This window comes from Amblyraja radiata, chromosome 27 (genome assembly GCF_010909765.2).
Source record: "Amblyraja radiata isolate CabotCenter1 chromosome 27, sAmbRad1.1.pri, whole genome shotgun sequence".
Lineage (NCBI taxonomy): Eukaryota > Metazoa > Chordata > Chondrichthyes > Rajiformes > Rajidae > Amblyraja > Amblyraja radiata.
The window spans coordinates 21,342,417-21,365,325 of NC_045982.1; the positions used below are offsets into that span (position 1 = coordinate 21,342,417).

Here is a 22,909-nt window from a genome sequence, read left to right on the forward strand (position 1 = left end):
ACTCTCATCTTATTTGTTTGTCTGTCTGTGTGCATGTCTGTGATGAGTGTGATCCTGAAATTACACCAAAATAGTATAGGATAGCACTACCATTTTTGGCTCACCCTACTTGCCATTGTCATGTGGTGTGCTGTATCAAGGTTTTGTTCAGATTGATGGTATATTTTCCAGTTATTCACATTTTAAACTTTACAAAAACCACTGATAAAAATCTCTTCCATCTGCACTGATCGTTAGCAGCATATGATGGCACAATGGGATCTAATTTACATAAACTGCCTGTCAGCAGTTCCACCCCGCAATTACATCACAATGGGATCTCATTTACATTTTAAAAAACCAACAGTTTTAAAAAACACAGCATCTTCCACCTCACAATGACGTCAAGGGGGATAGGAAGGGGAGAGGGGTTATGGAAGTAGGAAGGGAGTGACTGAGGGTAGGGGAAAGGAGAGGGAGGGAGTGGTGAAGGAGGGAGTGGGGGAGGGGAGGAGAGAGGGGAAAGAAGAGAGAGGGTGAAGAGGAGGGGGAGGGAGTGCTGGGGGATAAGGGGGAATGGAGGAGGATAGGGGTAGGAAGAGGGATGGCGAGGTAATGGAGGAGGGGAGGGGAAGAGAAAGGAGGGGAGGGAGGGGGTGAGGGGAGGAAGCAGAGGAGGGTTGATTTGATGGAGTGTGTGGAGTGGGAGGATAATGGAGGAGGGGAATAGGGGACTGAAGAGGGAGAGTGCGATGCGCTCACATTGATCTTATGTTTTACAAGTTTTTGCCACATCAGCGCAGTTGGAGGCTATGGGTGAGTGGCAGAATATTGCATTGGGGGACCAGGCCTCCAATGTGACAACAGGTCCCACTTGGTCTAGTAGCTATTAAAAAAAAAATATTTTGAAAATCCTACTCAATTTCTAACTTTGTTATTGCGAGTCTAAAACTCTCTAGCCTCAAACCCCCTTTTCCCATTGACACGATTGTTTTATAACCCAATTTCTATAATGCAAGTTTCTTAGGAATGCAATAATTAAAATAGATCAACCTGTATTCTATCAAAATTAAAATTGAAAAATATAATCTCACATTTGCGCATTGGTAAATTGCTGATGGCTAACATGTATGTCAAAAACAGTTAAATTAAATTAAAAAAAAACTTATACTGTCATAACATTTAATTACAGCTAATTAGTTGTTAAAAATACACTTTCTCAACTTGAAATTCTTGGCAGCTGCTGAAAGTAGAATCTTATCTGCAGTTACTCCATTATTGCCGCCCATCCACTTAAAATGATTAATTTTTCTCTCAGTCCCCATTCCTTCAATCATGCATTGATACGAAGGACACATCAATTCACAAAATTGAAGGGATGAGGAAGAATAATGGCTTGGAACAACTGTGAAGGTGAAAACTAGTCATCAGCTCAGACGGGTAACTGTCAGTAATGTCTCACCTCGGCAGAATGGTCTGTGATCACTCCATGCTGCAAACATGTCAGTTACTCGCAGACAGGTGATGCTTTTGGACCCTTGCAACTCATAGCCTTCATCACACGAGAACTGCACACTGGAGCCCAGACTAGAATGAGAAAGGACAGCCGTCAGTTCTGCAGAACATAGTGTAAAGTTTAAAAACATTGACATGTAATTTCACCTCGGTCAGAGTAATGTAACATTATGTCCTCTGCTGGAAGGTTTCAATCATTCATAACATACAATTTCATGACAGACATTTTTAACATTTTATTTTTGTCTGGGATACATTCTCATTAAAAATGGCAGATGGACAGACTGAGATATGGGAGATAGCAGTCTATGGTGCATCACGAGACAAAGTTGAGAAATTACTCTCAGCCCTCTTTCCTCTGCTTTGGTCCAACAATGCACCTCAAATCTCATGAGAGAGTGGCTGTTAATGTGCAGCAGCTTCATTATGATAGCCCAATGTTCCATTAATTATTGGATCAGGCCTGTCAAACTCACTCAAGAGGCTCTCTGTCCAGCGATCCCCGCACATTAACATTATCCTACTTACACTATAGGACAATTTACACATACACCAAGCCAATTAACCTCGCTACCTGTGCGTCTTTGGAGTGTGGGAGGTAACCGAGGATCTCGGAGAAAACCCACGCCGTCACGGGGAGAACGTGCAAGCTCCGTGCAGACAGCACCCGTAGTTGGGATCGAACCTGGGTCTCTGCCACTGCAAGAGCTGTAAGGCAGCAACTCTACCACTGTGCCACTGTGGCTGCCCAGTATTCGAGATTTATTCGAGAGGTAATTTGAGGGAATAGTGACAGGTTTCCAAGTCAGAATGGTGTGTGATTTGGGGGTGATGCTTCTGCAAAGTAATTGATTTTCCTGTCTTCCCTGATGATAGACAACACAGGTTTGGGTGACACTCTCAAAAAGGCTTCATAGAACTGCAGTGAAAGACCTTATAGATGGTACACACTACAGCCATGGTGCACTAACAACATGGGAACATGGAATGAACAGGGAGTCAAATATGTGGGCTACTTTGTCTTGTTTGGTGCTAAGTATCTTGTGCTGCTGAAGCTGTACAAGTCAAGCAAAGGAGAGAATATTCAATTATATTCCTAATTTATGGCCTATAGATTGTAGAAGAGCATTAGAGAACCAAGAGTGGCTTTTAAGAGACCCATATTGGATGCCCAGATTTTAACCAGCCGTGAATGGCTAGCTTTTATTTGTCTGATGCATTTATGTGCCTGGCCATAGGTGACTTACTAAAGTTTTCAGTCATTTAGCAATGGCAATGCCATTGAATATCAAGGTTTTAGGATTAGCCACTTTCTTGTTAGCTGTGTTCATTGACTGGTTCTTAAGTGACAAATTATATTTATGTATGGTATCAAACCGAATGGCCTGCTCAGTACAGGTTGGACAGATCTGCTGAAATAGGAATAAAAAAATCAGAACTTGCAATCATCAGTAAATATACCCGTTGCTGCCATAACAATAAAGTTAAAGGTGAAGCAGCGGAAGATTTATAAAAATAATATAACAAAGAACTGCCACATCTCAACAGTTAATAAATCATATAACCTAGTACAGTATAGCACTGGCTCTTTGGCTCACAATATCTGTGACAAACATGATGCCAAGACCAACTCTTATCTGCCACAAAATAATCCATATTCCTCCATTCCCACCCTATGGCTATCCAAAAGTCTCTTAAAAGCCACTATCATATCTGCCTCAATCACCATCCATGGCAGTGCATTCCAGGTATTCAGCCCCCTCTTTGGAAAAACCTCCACACCCTTTCCATAATAGGGCAATTAGAACTACACACAATACTCCAAATGTGGGTTAACAACAGACAATAGACAATAGGTGCAGTAGTAGGCCATTTGGCCCTTCGAGCCAGCACCGCCATTCAATGTGATCATGGCTGATCATCCCCAATCAGTACCCCGTTCCTGCCTTCTCCCCATATCCCCTGACTCTGTTATTTTTAAGAGCCCTTTCTAGCTCTCTCTTGAAAGCATCCAGAGAACTTGCCTCCACCGCCCTCTGAGGCAGAGAATTCCACACACTCACCACTCTCTGTGAGAAAAAGTGTTTCCTCGTCTCCATTCTAAATGGCTTACTCCTTATTCTTAAACTGTGGCCCCTGGTTCTGGACTCCCCCAACATCGGGAATATATTTCCTGCCTCTAGCGTGTCCAAGCCCTTAACAATCTTATATGTTTCAATGAGATATCCTCTCATCCTTCTAAACTCCAGAGTGTACAAGCGCAGCTGCTCCATCTCTCAGCATATGACAGTCCCGGGAATTAACCTTGTAAACCTACACTGCACTCCCTCAATAGCAAGAATGTCCTTCCTCAAATTAGGGGACCAAAACTGCACACAATACTCCAGGTGTGGTCTTACTAGGGCTCTGTACAACTGCAGAAGGACCTCTTTGCTCCTATATTCGATTCCTCACTGCCTGCTGTACCTGCATGCTTACTTTCATAGACTGATGTACAAGGACCCCCAGATCCCGTTGTACTTCCCCTTTTCCCAACTTGACGCCATTTAGATAGTAATCTGCCTTCCTGTTTTAGTTACCAAGGTGGATAACCTCCCATTTCTCCGCATTAAACTTCATCTGCCATGCATCTGCCCACTCCCCCTACCTGTCCAAGTCACCCTGCATTCTCATAGCATCCTCCTCACAGTTCACACTGCCACCCAGCTTTGTGTCATCTGCAAATTTGCTAATGTTACTTTGACAATGTTAACCAATGTCCTATAAAGCTGCATTATGATGCCCTGACTCTTATGCTCAATGCCCTGACCTATGAAAGCAAGCATAGCATATGCCGTCTTTACTACTCTATCTACTTGAACTATCACTTTCAGGGAGTTATGGACGTGTAAATTGTTATTTTATAAGCTTGCCCCAGTCTAGTTTCAGTAAAAACACTGAATCAAGCACGTTAAACAACTATCTTTATTTTACAAAAAGCACGTTACAGATCAACTACTGTAACTATCCCACCGCGGATTTCATCCTCGTGTCTGCCTGTTCAAGCCCTCTAGGACTCGCTCAGACAGAGACACTCCAGAAGTTCACGCAGCCCAAAGCGCTCTCCCAGAAGGTCGACGCTGAGCCTTGTTTAGCGGACTTTTACGTCCCAGGAATTAATATCCATAATAAGCCCCTAATTACCATTTCAGTTCACCCAGAGGGTTCAGTTTTCAGATTCAGACCCCCAAGTCTATCTGCATAGATAACCATCTGATTGACTGAATTTTTGAAGGATGCAATTCCAATTTCTGAGAAAGGAGTTGGTGGTAAGGAAAAGCCTCACATAATCAGATATTTTACAGGATGTGAACGTCAGAGGAATTGACTCTGTGACTCCAATAGTGACAATTGGAAATTGGAAAGGCCTTATGTTTATAATGGGTCAGTGTGGGAGTAAGGATGCAGGCATATATTGCAGCCACAAAGACCACTTAAAGCAATCAAAGCATAGATTCATAGTATCTAGTAATGTACCAACTGTTTTAACTATTGTGGCCACTGATTAGAACCATTGGATTATTTGGTAAATTTTATGTGGACAGTTTTGTGCTCATAGGTGAGACAAAGAAAATGGCGATCTAGTGCATGGCATGTAATAAAATGCAATCATTGGCATGAAGAACATTAGTTTGTAGCTACAATTGTAGGCCGGGATGAGAGGCCTGGGGTTTATAAGGGGAAGTACTCCAAGGAGTTACATGTAGCTGAATTGGATATTTCAGTGATGATGAAGGTAAAGAGTTTATTGAACAAGGGGCCCAAAGGTTGAATTTATAACTGTTTATTCTGGTTAATTAATTGAACAAGTCCATCCGTGTAAATAGCTTAAGTGAATAGGTTCACTGATTGTATAAGTTTATTTTCTTTTACCAGGAGAACCAGTGTGGTGCATATGTATGCAGGGTAATTTTAAGAAGCGGTTTGTATCACATGCTGTGACCCTGATACCTTGTTTACCCTGCTGACACTACCATTAGTTGAGAGTTACTGCCTTTAATAATGGCTGTTCAGTTTATGGCCCCATCTCAATCTATTTACTTGTGCTTCCAAGGACACACAAAAAAAAAACAGGCCCAACAGAGGCTGAATGAGGCCAAGTCACCACTGACACGTCATCGTTCAAACTGAGGGTGCAGTGGCTCAGGGAGAGGCATCTCCATACCCAGGCCATGGATACAGGTAATGGGATCTTGAATAGAGACTGAAGCCTCAGATTATTGACCATCTATGAAACCTCCAAAATTCTACAGATGTAATCTGGTTTAAGCAAACACAGTGGGAGAGACCAGTGTGACAACATTTTCTAATTAAAATGCATCTTACTGCCTCCCAAATAGAAACTTAACATTTTAAATTGTTAATAGACTCATCTTTAAATAGAAACATTCCAGTTGTGATCTTGTCAGAAAAAGTAAAACGTCATCCCCGTGTTGCAGCGCACACTCTGAACATTATTTTTAATATAAAATAAAATTGTCTATTATGTGTTCTAGCTATAAATAGAACTATCAGTCAGCAATAGCCTGTGGTAATGTGTTTCATCTTCATGATATGGTAGCACACATGCCCTCTCTCAACTCTACATTCACAATTCCCACAAAGGATGCACTATTTAGAGCCTTTCATGAAAGCACTCTATTACCTCGTGCAGCTAAGTGAAAATTGTACAGGTTCGCATGTCAGACTTCAAGAAGATGTATTGAATGAAGGACTGGGTTTCAAATTGACTGGTATTGAATTTGGAAACCTATGCAAATGGACCACAAAGGATCCATATTTAAAAGAGAGCTTGAAAAGATGGCAAAAGCTCGATTTATATTTAATTCTGGCCATTATTTTAATATTCAAATAATATTTTCTTCTTCATCGTGCGTGGGAGAGTTGGGAGAGGTATACAAGGGATGCTGGAAAATTAATCAACCTTTGCTACGGACATCTACATTTCCAGCCCCTGATCAAGCGTTTGATGACACTGTATTCGCTGGAGTCTAGAAGAATGAGGGGGAACTTATTGAAACGTACTGAATAGTGAGGGACTTGGATAGAGTGGATGTGGAGAGGATGTTTCCACTAGTGGGACAGTCCAGGACAAGAGTTTCATACCCTCAGAATTAAAGGACGTTCCAACAGGAAGGAGAAGAGGAGGAATTTCTTTAGTCAGAGGGTGGTGAATCTGTGTAAATCTTTGTCACAGATGGTCGTGGAGGTCGTCAATGGTTATTTTTAAGGCAGAGATAGATAGATTCTTGATTAGAACGGGTGTCAGGGGTTATGGGGAGAAGGCATGAAAGTGGGGTTAGGAGGGAGAGATAGATCATCCATGATTGAATGGCGGAGTAGACTTGATGGGCCAAATGGCCTAATTCTACACCTATCACTTATGACCTTAATCTATCCACTGAAAGATGACTAATATGACATTTTTATTAGAACATTACTGTCAGCACTTAGTGAAACTGCATAAATATTTGTGGCTCCAAGATTACAGCACCAAACAAACACATGATTAAGTTTCATTCCCTTCCATTTTGAATTGCTTCAGTTTTGGGACCAAAAGCCCGTCTGGTTCTGGTCCCTTTGTAGGGTTCTCAGTTTAATTATTCTAGAAACATAGAAACATAGAAAATAGGTGCAGGTGTAGACCATTCGGCCCTTCGAGCCTGCACCGCCATTCAATATGATCATGGCTGATCATCCAACTCAGTATCCTCTACCTGCCTTTTCACCATACCCCCTGATCCCTTTAGCCACAAGGGCCACATCTAACTCACTCTTAAATATAGCCAATAAACTGGCCTCAACTACCTTCTGTGGCAGAGAGTTTCAGAGATCCACCACTCTCAGTGTGAAAAATGTATTTCTCATCTCGTTCTTCTTCTTCTTCTTCTATGTGGTGTTTTTTGGCGGTTGGCAAACAACTTTTTTGGTGCATTACCGCCACCAACTGGCATGGAGTGTGGATCAAACAACACCATTACATATACTAATAACCTATATCCTTCCGAACAAATTGGTTACCCTAAGAAAATGCAACAGGATTTGATAGCACTTATATGAACTTCCTTGCAAAATATCTACCAAATCAAATTGTATTCTTTCTTTTCTGAACTGCTCACTCATCCGTTCTCTCTCCTCCTCATACCTCTCACAATGTACAATGACATGCTCTATTGTCTCTTCTTGCCCACAGTATTCACATCTACCTGTATTATGCTTGCCTATTATAAAAAGTGTACTGTTCAGACCAGTGTGTCCAAATCTAATTCTTGAGATTACTGTCTCCTCTTTTCTGTTTTTTCCTGCACATCTCATTTCTCCCACTTTCCTCTGGACTCTGTAGAACCACCGTCCTTTCCGCTCTTCATCCCATTGCTTTTGCCATCTTTCCTTCAGTCTTTGCTTAATAATGTCTTTGATTTCAGTTTTACCTATGTTAATACTTAAATCAATTTTACTTCTTTTTGCTACCTCTTTTGCTACCTTATCTGCCATTTCGTTTCCTCTAATGCCAATGTGTGCTGGTACCCATAAAAATATGACTGTAAGCCCCATCATTTGAATTCTGAATAGTGTTTGTTGTATTTCAATCAAAATGTCTGGTCTACTGTCTGAATGGCTGTGCTGTAAACTCTTTATTGCTAAACCTGAATCTGAGCAAATAACTGTCCTTAAAGGCCTAGTATCCTCGACCCACTGTACCGCTAACAATATTGCAATCATTTCACCTGTGTATACTGATACCTCATTATTGATCCTCTTCCCTACTTTGATGTGAAATTCTGGTACAATAAATGCTACTCCTACTTTATCTACTGAATCTTTTGATGCATCTGTATAAATTTGGACAAAACTGTAGTATCTGTCAATGTATTCCTGTATGATGACTGAATTATACCTATGTTGTTTTTCCTTGTTTTCCTGTTCTAATGTTGTAAAGTCTACTGTTGCATCTGGAAGTATCCAAGGTGGAATTGAAGGTAATGGAACTGTTGGAACCACATTTAATTGTGCTATGCCGATTTGTACTGCTCTCTGGGTCACTGTCCATCTCATCTCGTTCCTAAAGGATTTCCCTTTTATCCTTAAACTAGGGAGTGTCCCTTTCACATTATGTTTACTGCAGCTGCTGATCTTGATCAGTCTCTCCTCTCTGTTTCCAGTTGCTAACAGATGCTCTCAGCAAATAAGCAGATAACAAAATGCATAACTCGCCAAGATGTGCCAACATTCAGTTGAAACGTTAAACTGAGGCCTCATTATCTCTTTCAGGTGTACCTAATGGACCTCATGGGAAATGTTGAAGAAATGCAGGGAATGTAATTCTAGTACCTGGGCTCCAGTTTATCCCTCAGCCAACACTATAAATTGTGTTGGCCATTATTTGCATCTATTTTATTTGTACAGTCTGACTAGGCACTAATTGACTTACTTTTTGCCTATGTTAAATTGAGTGACAACATTTCAATTGAATTTCATTGACTGTGAAATGGTCACAATGGAAAAGGAACTATGAAAACCACTTGTGTAGGAAAGAACTGCAGATGTTGATTTAAATCGAAGGTAGACACAAAACGCTGCAGTAACTCAGCGGGACAGGCCGCACCTCTGGAGAGAAGGAATGGGCGACATTTCGGGTCGAGACCCTTCTTCAGACTGATGTCAGGGCTGTGGGCGGGACAAAAATTGAAATCTATCCTTGTCCCGCCCACTCCCCTGACATCAGTCTGAAAGGTCTCGACCCGAAACGTCGCCCATTCCTTCTCTCCAGAGATGCTGCCTGTCCCGCTGAGTTACTCCAGCATTTTGTGTCTGCGTATGAAAATAACCTTTTCCTTTTCAGTTTTGTCTTAAAAAGTCCGAGTTCTTTTTGTGAACTTCTCTGAGCAGCTTTTTTGTTTCCAATCCTTTGATAATTCGCCCAATGGCCTTGAGAAAGAAATTGATTTTTTTTCCTTCAGCGTACAATACCAAACAAATTCTACACTGCTCTCTGTGTACAATGATGTAACTAGAAATCAATACCAAGATATGAAGATTTTCATCATTACAATTGTCCCTTGCAATTTGAGCACTGGAGAATACCACAGCCTCCTCTGTCTAATAGAGATTCAAAACAACAGAGGGCATACATTATCCACCAAGAGGAAATGTTGAAGAATTATTTGAGGAGCACACTGATGAGACACATAAATAGAGCACGTGAACAAGAACTACACATACAAATGCTCTGCTCACTTCAACGAGACTTGTTTTATGTTCCTATCTTTAGAATGAGGCAAAATAATAAAATTGATATAAATGTAAAAGCTGCATAACATTGGTGCATGGGCATTACAGAGTTGGTGCTCACAGCATTGGAGAACCGGTGCTGCCTGTGGAGAGCTTACGTGTTCTCCCTGTGACCGCATGGATGTTCTTTTGTGCTCTCGTTTCCTTCCACGTACCAAAAGTGTTAGTAGTAGTAATAAATTGACTGTAGCGTACACCGTACAGATGAATGATAGACTGTGATTGTTGGGGGAGATATTTGCTCGATTAATTCCCATTGACTATTTGTGGGCCTATAGTATACTGCCAACAAGTTGATCATCTTATTTTATTTCTCAGCTCCACTCATAAAGCTTCACTGGACCAACTATCATTAATGTAATCTCGGGCTACTGCCATGATATTTTCCTTATCAATAAAAAAACACCCCCTCCTCTTTTACCCCCACTATCTCTCCCGTAGCATCTATACCCTGGAACATTACGCTGCCAGTTATGCCCCTCTCTCAACCCGGTTTCTGTAATGGCAACAACATCCCAGTCGCACGTACCTATCCACTCCCTGAGTTAATCTGCCTTACCAGTCATGCCTCTTGCATTAAAATAAGTGCAATTCAATCTAATAGTCCTTTCTCGCTCCCTACCATGCTCCGACCTATTCTGCCCACTGCCTGTTCATCACAATCCATACTGACTTTCAGCCTCTCACTTGGCTCAGTCCTGCATAGGATCCCGGTCCACTGCCAATCTGGTTTAAACCCACCCGAGTAGCACTAGCAAACTTGCCTGCCAGGATATTGGTTCCCCTCCAGTTCAGGGGCAACCCATTCCTCTTTTGTAAGTGTTCAAGAAGGAACTGCAGATGCTGGAAAATCAAAGGTACACAAAAATGCTGGAGAAACTCAGCGGGTGCAGCAGCATCTATGGAGCGAAGGAGATAGGTAACGTTTCGGGCCGAAACCCTTCTTCAGAATTTACATTTCACTCTCTGCTTCTTTTCTTATCTGACTTCCTCTTTTGTAAGTCACCTCTTATTCAGAACAGATCCCTATGGTCCAAAAGGAGACAGAGGTTCACATGCACCTCTTCAAACCCCGTCTATTATATTTGATGCTCCCGATGTGCCCTCCTTTATAGTGGCAAGACCAAGGAGAGACTAGATGACTCTTTTGCCAAACACTTGTGCTCAGTCCACCAATGGTTTCTAAAACTCCCGGATGCTAACCATTTTAACTCCCCTTCCCATTCCCATACCAATCTTTCACTCCTGGGCCCCCTCCATCATGAGGGAGAAGCCACAAGCAAACAGGAGGAACAGCACGTAATACTCCATTTGGGTAGCTTACAATCCATGTTATTTTTATTGTGTTCCCCAATTTTAAGTCACAGCCACTTTCCCCCTCTCTCTTGCACATGCCCCAAACCCCTTTCCCACCCCAGTGTGCACCTATTTCTCCAACTATCCTGCCCCTGCTTCACCATTGTCCCATTTCCCCCTATATCCTTCCCTCTAGATTTACATTTCACTCTCAGCTTCTTTTCTTATCTGACACCATTTTGTCTCCTTTACATCTCTGGCCTTCATCCACCCATTCATCAATCAATCCCCCCTTACTTATGTCCACCTAACACTTGCCAGGTTCAGTCCAGCCCCTACACTGTTTCCAGCTTTCTCCCCCCACTACAATCAGACTGAAGAAGGATTCAATACAAAACATCGCCTATTCATTCCCTCCACAGATGCTGCCTGACGTGTTGAATTACTCCAGCACATTGTGTTTTACTTTTACTCCGGCATCACTTTTCTTGCACTGATCACAAAGGCCTTAAGTCAAGAAATTGTTAGCTTGGCATCGGCACCTTTATATTAAACACATAACTTGCTTGCACGTATTTTTTGTCCTCATGCATTCTAATACACCTCACAAAAAAAAACAGTTTCAGGCAAAAATAGCTGTCAATTAGCATTAGAAAGATCCTACAAAAGGCCCAGATTATCTGCTTTTGTTGTTACAAAGGGAGGAATCCTGGCAAATCCACTGGAGATAACTCACCATCCATGACTGTAAAGAGCCTGTGGGTCTGTTACATCTAACTGAACAGGTAGATGGAGCCCTGGTTCAAGATTTAATCTGAAAGACATCTCACGAAGTGTAAAATAGACACAAAAAGCTGGAGTAACTCAGCGGGACAGGCAGCCTCTCTGGAGAGAAGGAATTGGTGACATTTCGGGTCAAGTCCCTTCTTCAAAAGATGCTACCTGTCCCGCTGAGTTACACCAGCTTTTTGTGTCTATCTTCGGTTTAAACCAACATCTGCAGTTCCTTCCTACACCTGTCACATAACCAATTCCAATTCCAATTCAATTTATTGTCATTTGGACCCCTTGAGGTCCAAACGAAATGCTAACGACCTTAGTTGCAGTGTTTATGCAAAAGGATGTGGCATTGTACTGCATTGTCTGCCATTGTGGCACTTTTTGAAGTAGGGTAATTGATGGAACTGGGCAATGTTAATGAGCGGCATGCAGTAATTTTACTCATCTCACATTTTAACATTTACAGAAAGCTTCATCTGGGGTTTGAATGATCAAACAGAGCAGATGGTTTAATAACTGCTCAAGAATTCATGCAACTGTTTGGCAGTTTCTTGAAAGCAATGCAAAATGTCCGATCCCTACAGCAAAACCAGGTGAAAAAGTATTTGCAAAAAGCACGGATAAATAAATGTTGCTGAGGGATGAGCATTAATACTCCAGAACTGGAACTGGAACATGGACATAACAATTTCCATCAATTCGTGTTTTGTTTTGAACATTTCCACAGTGTATTTCATATGATTTCAGTGGAGTTAAATAGAAAATCCATCTGTTCAGCTGGAGTTAGAATATATTTCATGCAACAGGAAGTCTGCCAGATAAGCAATCAATCTTGCTTCTTTGCAGTCTTTGGATCATGATTGTGTGCTGGATAGGAATAAACCTGTGACCCGCATTCATGTGACACTTTGGGCTGCCCTAATATCTGTGAGATGAGCTCTTTCTACAGCTTAGTTCAGTTTAGAGATACAGCACGGAAACAGGCCCCTCAGGCCCACCGAGTCTGCGCTGACACGCAATCCCCGCACACTAGCAATATCCTACACACACTGGGGACAACTTACAATTATAACAAGCCAATTAACCTACAAACCTGTACGTCTTTGTAGATCCCGGAGAAAACCCATACAGGTCACGAGAGAACATATAAACTCTGTACAGACATCGCCTGTAGTCAGCATCGAACCTGCTCTCAAACGCTGTAAGTCAGCAACTCTACCGCTGTGCCACCATGCGGGTCTGAAGCTTCACTAATTAACCCCAATCCCTTGGAGCTGGAATTATCGCCATTTAATTCCTGCTCGGACAATTTCAAGTGGGCAACAATTGGCATAATAAAACTGGATATGACAGAGAAATCTGCCCTAAGATTCAATATTGCCTCATTTTTGATGAACATTTGATGAGAACTGGAGTGACTGCTTTTGAAAAAAAATAACGAATTGCATCCTTGAATCATACACATTGCTGGAAACACTCAGCAGCAAGGCAACTTCTGTGGACAGCAAAACGGAGGTCTGATGAAATAGTAACTCTTTTTCTCACTTCACAGATGCTGCCTGGTCTGACAATCTTTGACTTGATACATTAACTCTGTTTTTCTTTCCACAGATGCTGACTGACCTGCCAAATGACCAGCACGTTCTAATTTCAATTCAGTGGCACTGCTATGATTAATATATTGTCTTTAGACTTCAGAGATACAGTGCAGAAACAAGCCTTCGGCCCACCGAGACCACACCCACGAGTGATCCCCACACAATAGCACTATCCTACACGTTAGGGACAAGTTACAATTCTTACCAAAGCTAATTAACCTACAAGGGAAGGAACTGCAGGTGCTGGTTTACACCGGAGATAGGCACAGAATACTGGAGTAACTCAGCGGGACAGGCAACATATCTGGATAGAAGAAAAGGAGACGTTTCGGATCGAAAACCTTCTGCAGGCATGTAGGTCTTTGGAATGTAGGAGGAAGCCGGAGCACACGGTGGAAACCCACATGGTCATAGGGAGAACATACAAACTCCATACAGACAGCACCCGAGGTCATGATCAAACACGGGCCTCCGGCGTTGTAACGCAGCAACTCTCCCACTGCGCCAACATAGAAAAGAGTGACAAAACAACTCAATATTATGAGGAAGAAAAGGAGTGTGACACGACATGCAGAACCTGGGAAGCTGAAAGCTTAAAATTGCTCTTGATCTTTATGGCAGGGATCTCCTTTGAATAAAGTTTTGTTGCAGTCTTTACTTGGACAAGTGACAATGGGTGGAGTTGATAGGGTTCACAATCAGCAGTGAGATGACAGTAGTCCAATATGTTCAGGTCAGTGTCATGATTTGAACTTACATAGAAACATAGAAACATAGAAACATAGAAATTAGGTGCAGGAGTAGGCCATTCGGCCCTTCGAGCCTGCACCGCCATTCAATATGATCATGGCTGATCATCCAACTCAGTATCCCGTACCTGCCTTCTCTCCATACCCTCTGACCCCCTTAGCCACAAGGGCCACATCTAACTCCCTCTTAAATATAGCCAATGAACTGGCCTCGACTACCCTCTGTGGCAGGGAGTTCCAGAGATTCACCACTCTCTGTGTGAAAAAAGTTCTTCTCATCTCGGTTTTAAAGGATTTCCCCCTTATCCTTAAGCTGTGACCCCTTGTCCTGGACTTCCCCAACATCGGGAGCAATCTTCCTGCATCTAGCCTGTCCAACCCCTTAAGAATTTTGTAAGTTTCTATAAGATCCCCTCTCAATCTCCTAAATTCTAGAGAGTATAAACCAAGTCTATCCAGTCTTTCTTCATAAGACAGTCCTGACATCCCAGGAATCAGTCTGGTGAACCTTCTCTGCACTCCCTCTATGGCAATAATGTCCTTCCTCAGATTTGGAGACCAAAACTGTACGCAATACTCCAGGTGTGGTCTCACCAAGACCCTGTACAACTGCAGTAGAACCTCCCTGCTCCTATACTCAAATCCTTTTGCTATGAAAGCTAACATACCATTTGCTTTCTTCACTGCCTGCTGCACCTGCATGCCCACTTTCAATGACTGGTGTACCATGACACCCAGGTCTCGCTGCATCTCCCCTTTTCCTAGTCGGCCACCATTTAGATAATAGTCTGCTTTCCTGTTTTTGCCACCAAAATGGATAACCTCACATTTATCCACATTATACTGCATCTGCCAAACATTTGCCCACTCACCCAGCCTATCCAAGTCACCTTGCAGTCTCCTAGCATCCTCCTCACAGCTAACACTGCCCCCCAGCTTAGTGTCATCCGCAAACTTGGAGATATTGCCTTCAATTCCCTCATCCAGATCATTAATATATATTGTAAATAGCTGGGGTCCCAGCACTGAGCCTTGCGGTACCCCACTAGTCACTGCCTGCCATTGTGAAAAGGACCCGTTTACTCCTACTCTTTGCTTCCTGTTTGCCAGCCAGTTCTCTATCCACATCAATACTGAACCCCCAATGCCGTGTGCTTTAAGTTTGTAAACTAATCTCTTATGTGGGACCTTGTCGAAAGCCTTCTGGAAGTCCAGATACACCACATCCACTGGTTCTCCCCTATCCACGCTACTAGTTACATCCTCGAAAAATTCTATAAGATTCGTCAGACATGATTTACCTTTTGTAAATCCATGCTGACTTTGTCCAATGATTTCACCACTTTCCAAATGTGCTGCTATCCCATCTTTAATAACTGACTCTAGCAGTTTCCCCACTACCGATGTTAGACTAACTGGTCTGTAATTCCCCGTTTTCTCTCTCCCTCCCTTCTTAAAAAGTGGGGTTACGTTTGCTACCCGCCAATCCTCAGGAACTACTCCAGAATCTAAAGAGTTTTGAAAGATTATTACTAATGCATCCACTATTTCTGGAGCTACTTCCTTAAGTACTCTGGGATGCAGCCTATCTGGCCCTGGGGATTTATCGGCCTTTAATCCATTTAATTTACCCAACACCACTTCCCGGCTAACCTGGATTTCACTCAATTCCTCCAACTCGTTTGACCTGCGGTCCCCTGCTATTTCCGGCAGATTATTTATGTCTTCCTTAGTGAAGACGGAACCAAAGTAGTTATTCAATTGGTCCGCCATATCCTTGTTCCCCATGATCAACTCACCTGTTTCTGACTACATAGAACAGTTCAGCACAAAAATAGACTCTTCAGCCCACATTGTCTGTGCTGAACATGATGCAAAGATAAACCATATCCATCTATTCCCTGCCTAAACAAAAATCTGCTAAATGCCACTACCATGTCTGCCACAACCACCAACCCCGACAGTGCGTTCCAGGCACTCACTATCCTCTGTGACAAAAAAAAGACCCGCATATCTCCTTAAACTTTGCCCCACTCACCTTATACCTGTGCCCTCCAGTATGTCTTCCCTGAGTGCCCTGAAAGTCTCCCTGACCAGTAGCAACAACTCCTCCACCTCTTTTGCATCTCTCTTGACCATATCTGAAACATCGAAACACTGGAACATTGAGCTGCCAGTTTTGTCCCTCTTGCAACTATGTTCCTGCAATGGCCGCAACTTCATATTCCCAAGCACAGATCCAGGCTCCAAATTCATCTTCTTTCTCACAACTTGTTGTCAAGAAAGCTCAGGACTGGTATACAAAGCCTGAAGGAGCAAACTGAGCTCTGAAATCAACATAGAGACATACAATATGGAAACAGGCCCTTCAGCCTATCTTGTTCATGCCAACCAAGATGCCCCAACTAAGCTAGTCCTATTAGCCCACATTTGGCCCATATCCTCCTAACCCTTTCCTATCATAGAAACATAGAAACATAGAAATTAGGTGCAGGAGTAGGCCATTCGGCCCTTCGAGCCTGCACCGCCATTCAATATGATCATGGCTGATCATCCAACTCAGTATCCCGTACCTGCCTTCTCTCCATACCCTCTGATCCCCTTAGCCACAAGGGCCACATCTAACTCCCTCTTAAATATAGCCAATGAACTGGCCTCGACTACCCTCTGTGGCAGGGAGTTCCAGAGATTCACCACTCTCTGTGTGAAAAAAGTTCTTCTCATCTCGGTTTTAAAGGATTTCCCCCTTATCCTTAAGCTGTGACCCCTTGTCCTGGACTTCCCCAACAACAGGGGGCAATCTTCCTGCATCTAGCCTGTCCAACCCCTTAAGAATTTTGTAAGTTTCTATAAAATCCCCTCTCAATCTCCTAAATTCTAGAGAGTATAAACCAAGTCTATCCAGTCTTTCTTCATAAGACAGTCCTGACATCCCAGGAATCAGTCTGGTGAACCTTCTCTGCACTCCCTCTATGGCAATAATGTCCTTCCTCAGATTTGGAGACCAAAACTGTACGCAATACTCCAGGCATGGTCTCACCAAGACCCTGTACAACTGCAGTAGAACCTCCCTGCTCCTATACTCAAATCCTTTTGCTATGAAAGCTAACATACCATTCGCTTTCTTCACTGCCTGCTGCACCTGCATGCCCACTTTCAATGACTGGTGTACCATGACACCCAGGTCTCGCTGCATCTCCCCTTTTCCTAGTCGGCCACCATTTAGATAATAGTCTGCTTTCCCGTTTTTGCCACCAAAATGGATAACCTCACATTTATCCACATTATACTGCATCTGCCAAACATTTGCCCACTCACCCAGCCTATCCAAGTCACCTTGCAGTCTCCTAGCATCCTCCTCACAGCTAACACTGCCCCCCAGCTTAGTGTCATCCGCAAACTTGGAGATATTGCCTTCAATTCCCTCATCCAGATCATTAATATATATTGTAAATAGCTGGGGTCCCAGCACTGAGCCTTGCGGTACCCCACTAGTCACTGCCTGCCATTGTGAAAAGGACCCATTTACTCCTACTCTTTGCTTCCTATTTGCCAGCCAGTTCTCTATCCACATCAATACTGAACCCCCAATGCCGTGTGCTTTAAGTTTGTAAACTAATCTCTTATGTGGGACCTTGTCGAAAGCCTTCTGGAAGTCCAGATACACCACATCCACTGGTTCTCCCCTATCCACGCTACTAGTTACATCCTCGAAAAATTCTATAAGATTCGTCAGACATGATTTACCTTTTGTAAATCCATGCTGACTTTGTCCAATGATTTCACCACTTTCCAAATGTGCTGCTATCCCATCTTTAATAACTGACTCTAGCAGTTTCCCCACTGCCGATGTTAGACTAACTGGTCTGTAATTCCCCGTTTTCTCTCTCCCTCCCTTCTTAAAAAGTGGGGTTACGTTTGCTACCCGCCAATCCTCAGGAACTACTCCAGAATCTAAAGAGTTTTGAAAGATTATTACTAATGCATCCACTATTTCTGGAGCTACTTCCTTAAGTACTCTGGGATGCAGCCTATCTGGCCCTGGGGATTTATCGGCCTTTAATCCATTTAATTTACCCAACACCACTTCCCGGCTAACCTGGATTTCACTCAATTCCTCCAACTCCTTTGACCCGCGGTCCCCTGCTATTTCCGGCAGATTATTTATGTCTTCCTTAGTGAAGACGGAACCAAAGTAGTTATTCAATTGGTCCGCCATATCCTTGTTCCCCATGATCAACTCACCCGTTTCTGACTGCAAGGGACCTACATTTGTTTTAACTAATCTCTTTCTTTTCACATATCTATAAAAACTTTTGCAGTCAGTTTTTATGTTCCCTGCCAGTTTTCTTTCATAATCTATTTTTCCTTTCCTAATTAAGCCCTTTGTCCTCCTCTGCTGGTCTCTGAATTTCTCCCAGTCCTCCGGTATGCTGCTTTTTCTGGCTAATTTGTACGCATCATCCTTCGCTTTGATACTATCCCTGATTTCCCTTGTTATCCACGGATGCACTACCTTCCCTGATTTATTCTTTTGCCAAACTGGGATGAACAATTTTTGTAGTTCATCCATGCAGTCTTTAAATGTCTTCCATTGCATATCCACCGTCAACCCTTTTATAATTAATTGCCAGTCAATCTTGGCCAATTCACGTCTCATACCCTCAAAGTTACCTTTCTTTAAGTTCAGAACCATTGTTTCTGAATTAACAATGTCACTCTCCATCCTAATGAAGAACTCAACCATATTATGGTCACTCTTGCCCAAGGGGGCATGTACAACAAGACTGCTAACTAACCCTTCCTCATTACTCAATACCCAGTCTAAAATAGCCTGCTCTCTCGTTGGTTCCTCTACATGTTGATTTAGATAACTATCCCGCATACATTCCAAAAAATCCTCTTCCTCAGCACCCCTGCCAATTTGATTCACCCAATCTATATGTAGATTGAAGTCACCCATTATAACGGTTTTGCCTTTGTCGCACGCATTTCTAATTTCCTGTTTGATACCATCTCCAACTTCACTACTACTGTTAGGTGGCCTGTACACAACACCCACCAGCGTTTTCTGCCCCTTAGTGTTTCGCAGCTCTACCCATACCGATTCCACATCCTGCAAACTAATGTCCTTCCTTTCCATTGCGTTAATCTCCTCTCTAATCAGCAACGCTACCCCACCTCCTTTTCCTTTCTCTCTATCCCTCCTGAATATTGAATATCCCTGGATGTTCAGCTCCCAGCCTTGGTCACCCTGGAGCCATGTCTCCGTGATCCCAACTATATCATAGTCATTAATAGCTATCTGCACATTCAACTCATCCACCTTATTACGAATGCTCCTTGCATTGAGACACAAAGCCTTCAGGCTTGTTTTTACAACACTCTTACCCCTTATACAATTTTGTTGAAAAGTGGCCCTTTTTGATTTTTGCCCTGGATTTTCCGGCCTGCCACTTTTACTTTTCGCCTTGCTACCTATTGCTTCTACCCTCATTTTACACCCCTCTGTCTCTACGCTCACACATTTAAGAAACCCTTTCCCTTTAACTCCATCCTCCACTAGCCCATTCGACACCCCACCCCCCTTATTCAGGTTAAAACCACCCGTGTAGCAGTGGCAAACCTGCCTGCCAGAATGCTGGTCCCACACCTGTTAAGATGCAATCCGTCCCTTTTGTACAGTTCCCCCTTACCCCAAAACAGATCCCAGTGATCTAAGAATCTAAATCCCTGCCCCGTGCACCAGTTCCTAAGCCACACGTTCAGGTCCCGTATCTCCCTGTTCCTGCTCTCGCCAGCACGAGGAACTGGAAGCAAACCGGAGATAACAACCCTGGAGGTCCTGCTTTTCAGCATTTTTCCGAGCTCTCTAAAGTCACGCTGCAGAATATTCATCCCCTTCTTTCCGACATCGTTTGTGCCGACATGCACTACCACTTCCGGATGTTCACCTTCGCCCTTGAGGATTTTCTGCACTCTGTCCATGACATCCTGGATCCTGGCACCAGGAAGGCAGCACACCATCCTCGCATCCCGTCTGTTGCCGCAGAAACCCCTGTCCGTACCTCTCACAATGGAGTCTCCTACTACAATGGCGTTGCCTGCCTTAGCCCTTTTTGGTTTTGGCTCAACAGCCCTATTCGCTACACAAGCCAGTCCGCCGCCCAGTGTAAACACCTCTTCTGTCCCGACAGCTTCTAAGTGGGTGAACCTGTTCACAAGAGGTACAACACCCGGGGAAGTTGGCATTCCATGCTTCCCTCCCGTTCTCACTGTCTCCCACCTTCTCTCTTCCAGTACCTTAGGTGTAACAATCGTACTGTAGGACTTGTCGAGGAACGACTCCGTTTCTCGGACGAACCGGAGGTCATCCAGTTGCTTCTCCAGTTCCCCAACACGGCCCTTCAGGAGCTCTACCTGGATGCACTTTTCGCATTTGTAGCAGCCAGAGGCACCAGCGGTGTCCTTGACCTCCCACATACTGCAAGCATCACACTATCCATGTACCTGTACATAATATGGAAGTTATAAACTGGCTTTTTGTATTTCAGCAGGTCAAGGCTTTGGCTTGTAGGAAGTTTTGTCTGACGCTAGAGCTGACAATAGTCATGACCAACACAAAGCCACCAAAGTTTCAAGCTTCACTTTGATTACAAACATATTATCAAACCAAGTCAATGTATTTGGAACAGGACCCTGGCACCTTTGTGCACTCTCCTGCCCCCTGCTTAAAAGAAGTTAAGATACTTGAATATCAAAAGGACATTTTAACCCCCTACTTCATGTCTTTTTATGATGTCCCACTCAGAACCTTAGATTACATGTGAAGACTTTACATTTAAGTGAGGCACCAATGTCCAGAAACCATACCGATGAAATGTACAAGAAGATTATGGAGGTAAAGCACATCACGACATGATGGGAAAAGATATCTTTGAAGCGGAGACAAGCTATTATAGACACTCTGAGTGGCACCTGAAATAAATAACCACATCTAAAAGAACATTTATCTATGACTAAAAGTGTACTTTCTGTTCCAACAAATTGCCATGACTGTTCTTGAAAATATATTTGTCCATGGATATATATTTTCATTCGAGAAAAGATTATTAACTCTCCAACATTAACCATTGCAGATATCACCTCAGCAGCTCTCAATGTCCACTCTGGTGTGCGGATGATCCTGTGGTATGTTTCTGTAATCCCCATATTGCCCAATAACTAAGTGAATACTGATGACAATCTGTACTTTCAACCAGAGTTCTCCCTCAAGATGTCTTGAGTTTCTTGTTGTACTGCCTTGCCCGGGTCGCCGCGCTGGAACTCCGGTGAGCTGAGACCGCCGAGAAAAACATCGCGGAGCTGCGGGTCTGTGGAGCGGCCAGCTGCGGGCGGCGGCGCTGACTTTAACACCGGGAGCCTGGGATCTCTCGCCGAGATCGCCAGTGGTGAAGCTACAATCCAGTTGGATTCGGAAGCCACGGTCTCCGGTAAGGAAGCGGCCGTTCCATGCATCCCAAGCCGCTGTGAGGATTCTCCCTTCGCCGGAACACCATCATCCGGCGAAAGGGCTTGGGACATCGGACCACCTTAAAGTTGACTGCAGAGGCCTCAATAGGCCCGACTATGGGTGGACATGGGGATGGGGACTGGACTTTGTGCCTTCCCTCATAATGGGAACCATTGTGGGGGGATGCTTTTTATGTTAAATCTCTTTATTATTGTTATGTTGTTTCTTTTTTATGTGCTGCAATGGCAATATGCATTTCACGACACCAATTGGTGTATGTGACTAATAAAGAACCTTTGAACCATCAGGAAGTCTACAAGATCAACTCGCCATTAAATTACTGGCAAACGTGCAGTTTACTGATGTCTCCTTTACTTGGTGCTGGCTTCTTCTGTTGCTGAGCATTGGGTTTGCAGTAAATAAAAATAGAAAATACTGGAAACCTTCAGCAAATCAGGATAGCTTTTGTGGGTAATTCCATAGTCCAGTTGTTGGTACAAATGACCATTAAACACACAGTCTGAACAAGGGTCTCGACCTGAAATGTCACCCATTCCTTCTCCAGTGATGCTGCCTGTCCCGCTGAGTTACTCCACCATTTTGTGTGTATTTAGTTTTATGTGTCGCCTGGACAAATCAGAGAACCACATAATTGAAGCCCTAGTCAGCCCTCTGAAAAGCTGCTATAGATTCACTTCTAGGCTAAGACGGCATTGGTGCAATAGCTTATATATATTTTAGGCTAATATGCGATTTTTTAATGTATCTTTGTAATTCTTTGTACTGTTTGATGTGTTATATGGACCTGTGTCTGTAATAAAGCTTTAATAATAATAATAATAATAATAATAATAATATCTGTGACCATCAAACACTCTTGACTCTTGAGCGAGAAACATATTTCAGGTCAGATGAAGGGTCACAGACCCAAAACATTAGCTGTTCTTTTTAATTGATGTTTCCTGACTTGCTGAATATTTCCAGTATTTTCTAAACAGATTTCCAGTGCCTGCAGTTTTTTTTAAATTTTTATCTGTGGTTGTAATTTCTTATTCTAAGTAAGTCAGTTCTGTCTGCAATAAATAGTGGACAGAGATTTCACTGAAGAATTTTACAGGTAGTTACAAGAATTACCATACAAGCATTGC

The 22,909-nt window shown here is 43.1% G+C and overlaps 1 protein-coding gene across 1 annotated transcript in view; it reads right to left on the reverse strand.

Moving 5' to 3' along the window:
- The window catches only part of csmd2 (CUB and Sushi multiple domains 2), a 573,225-nt gene that overhangs the window by 518,885 nt on the left and 31,431 nt on the right, over positions 1 to 22,909 (reverse strand). Inside the window, 1 exon segment of the mRNA XM_033045391.1 lies at positions 1,442 to 1,566. Within this exon segment, the coding sequence (XP_032901282.1) occupies positions 1,442 to 1,566 (125 nt within the window).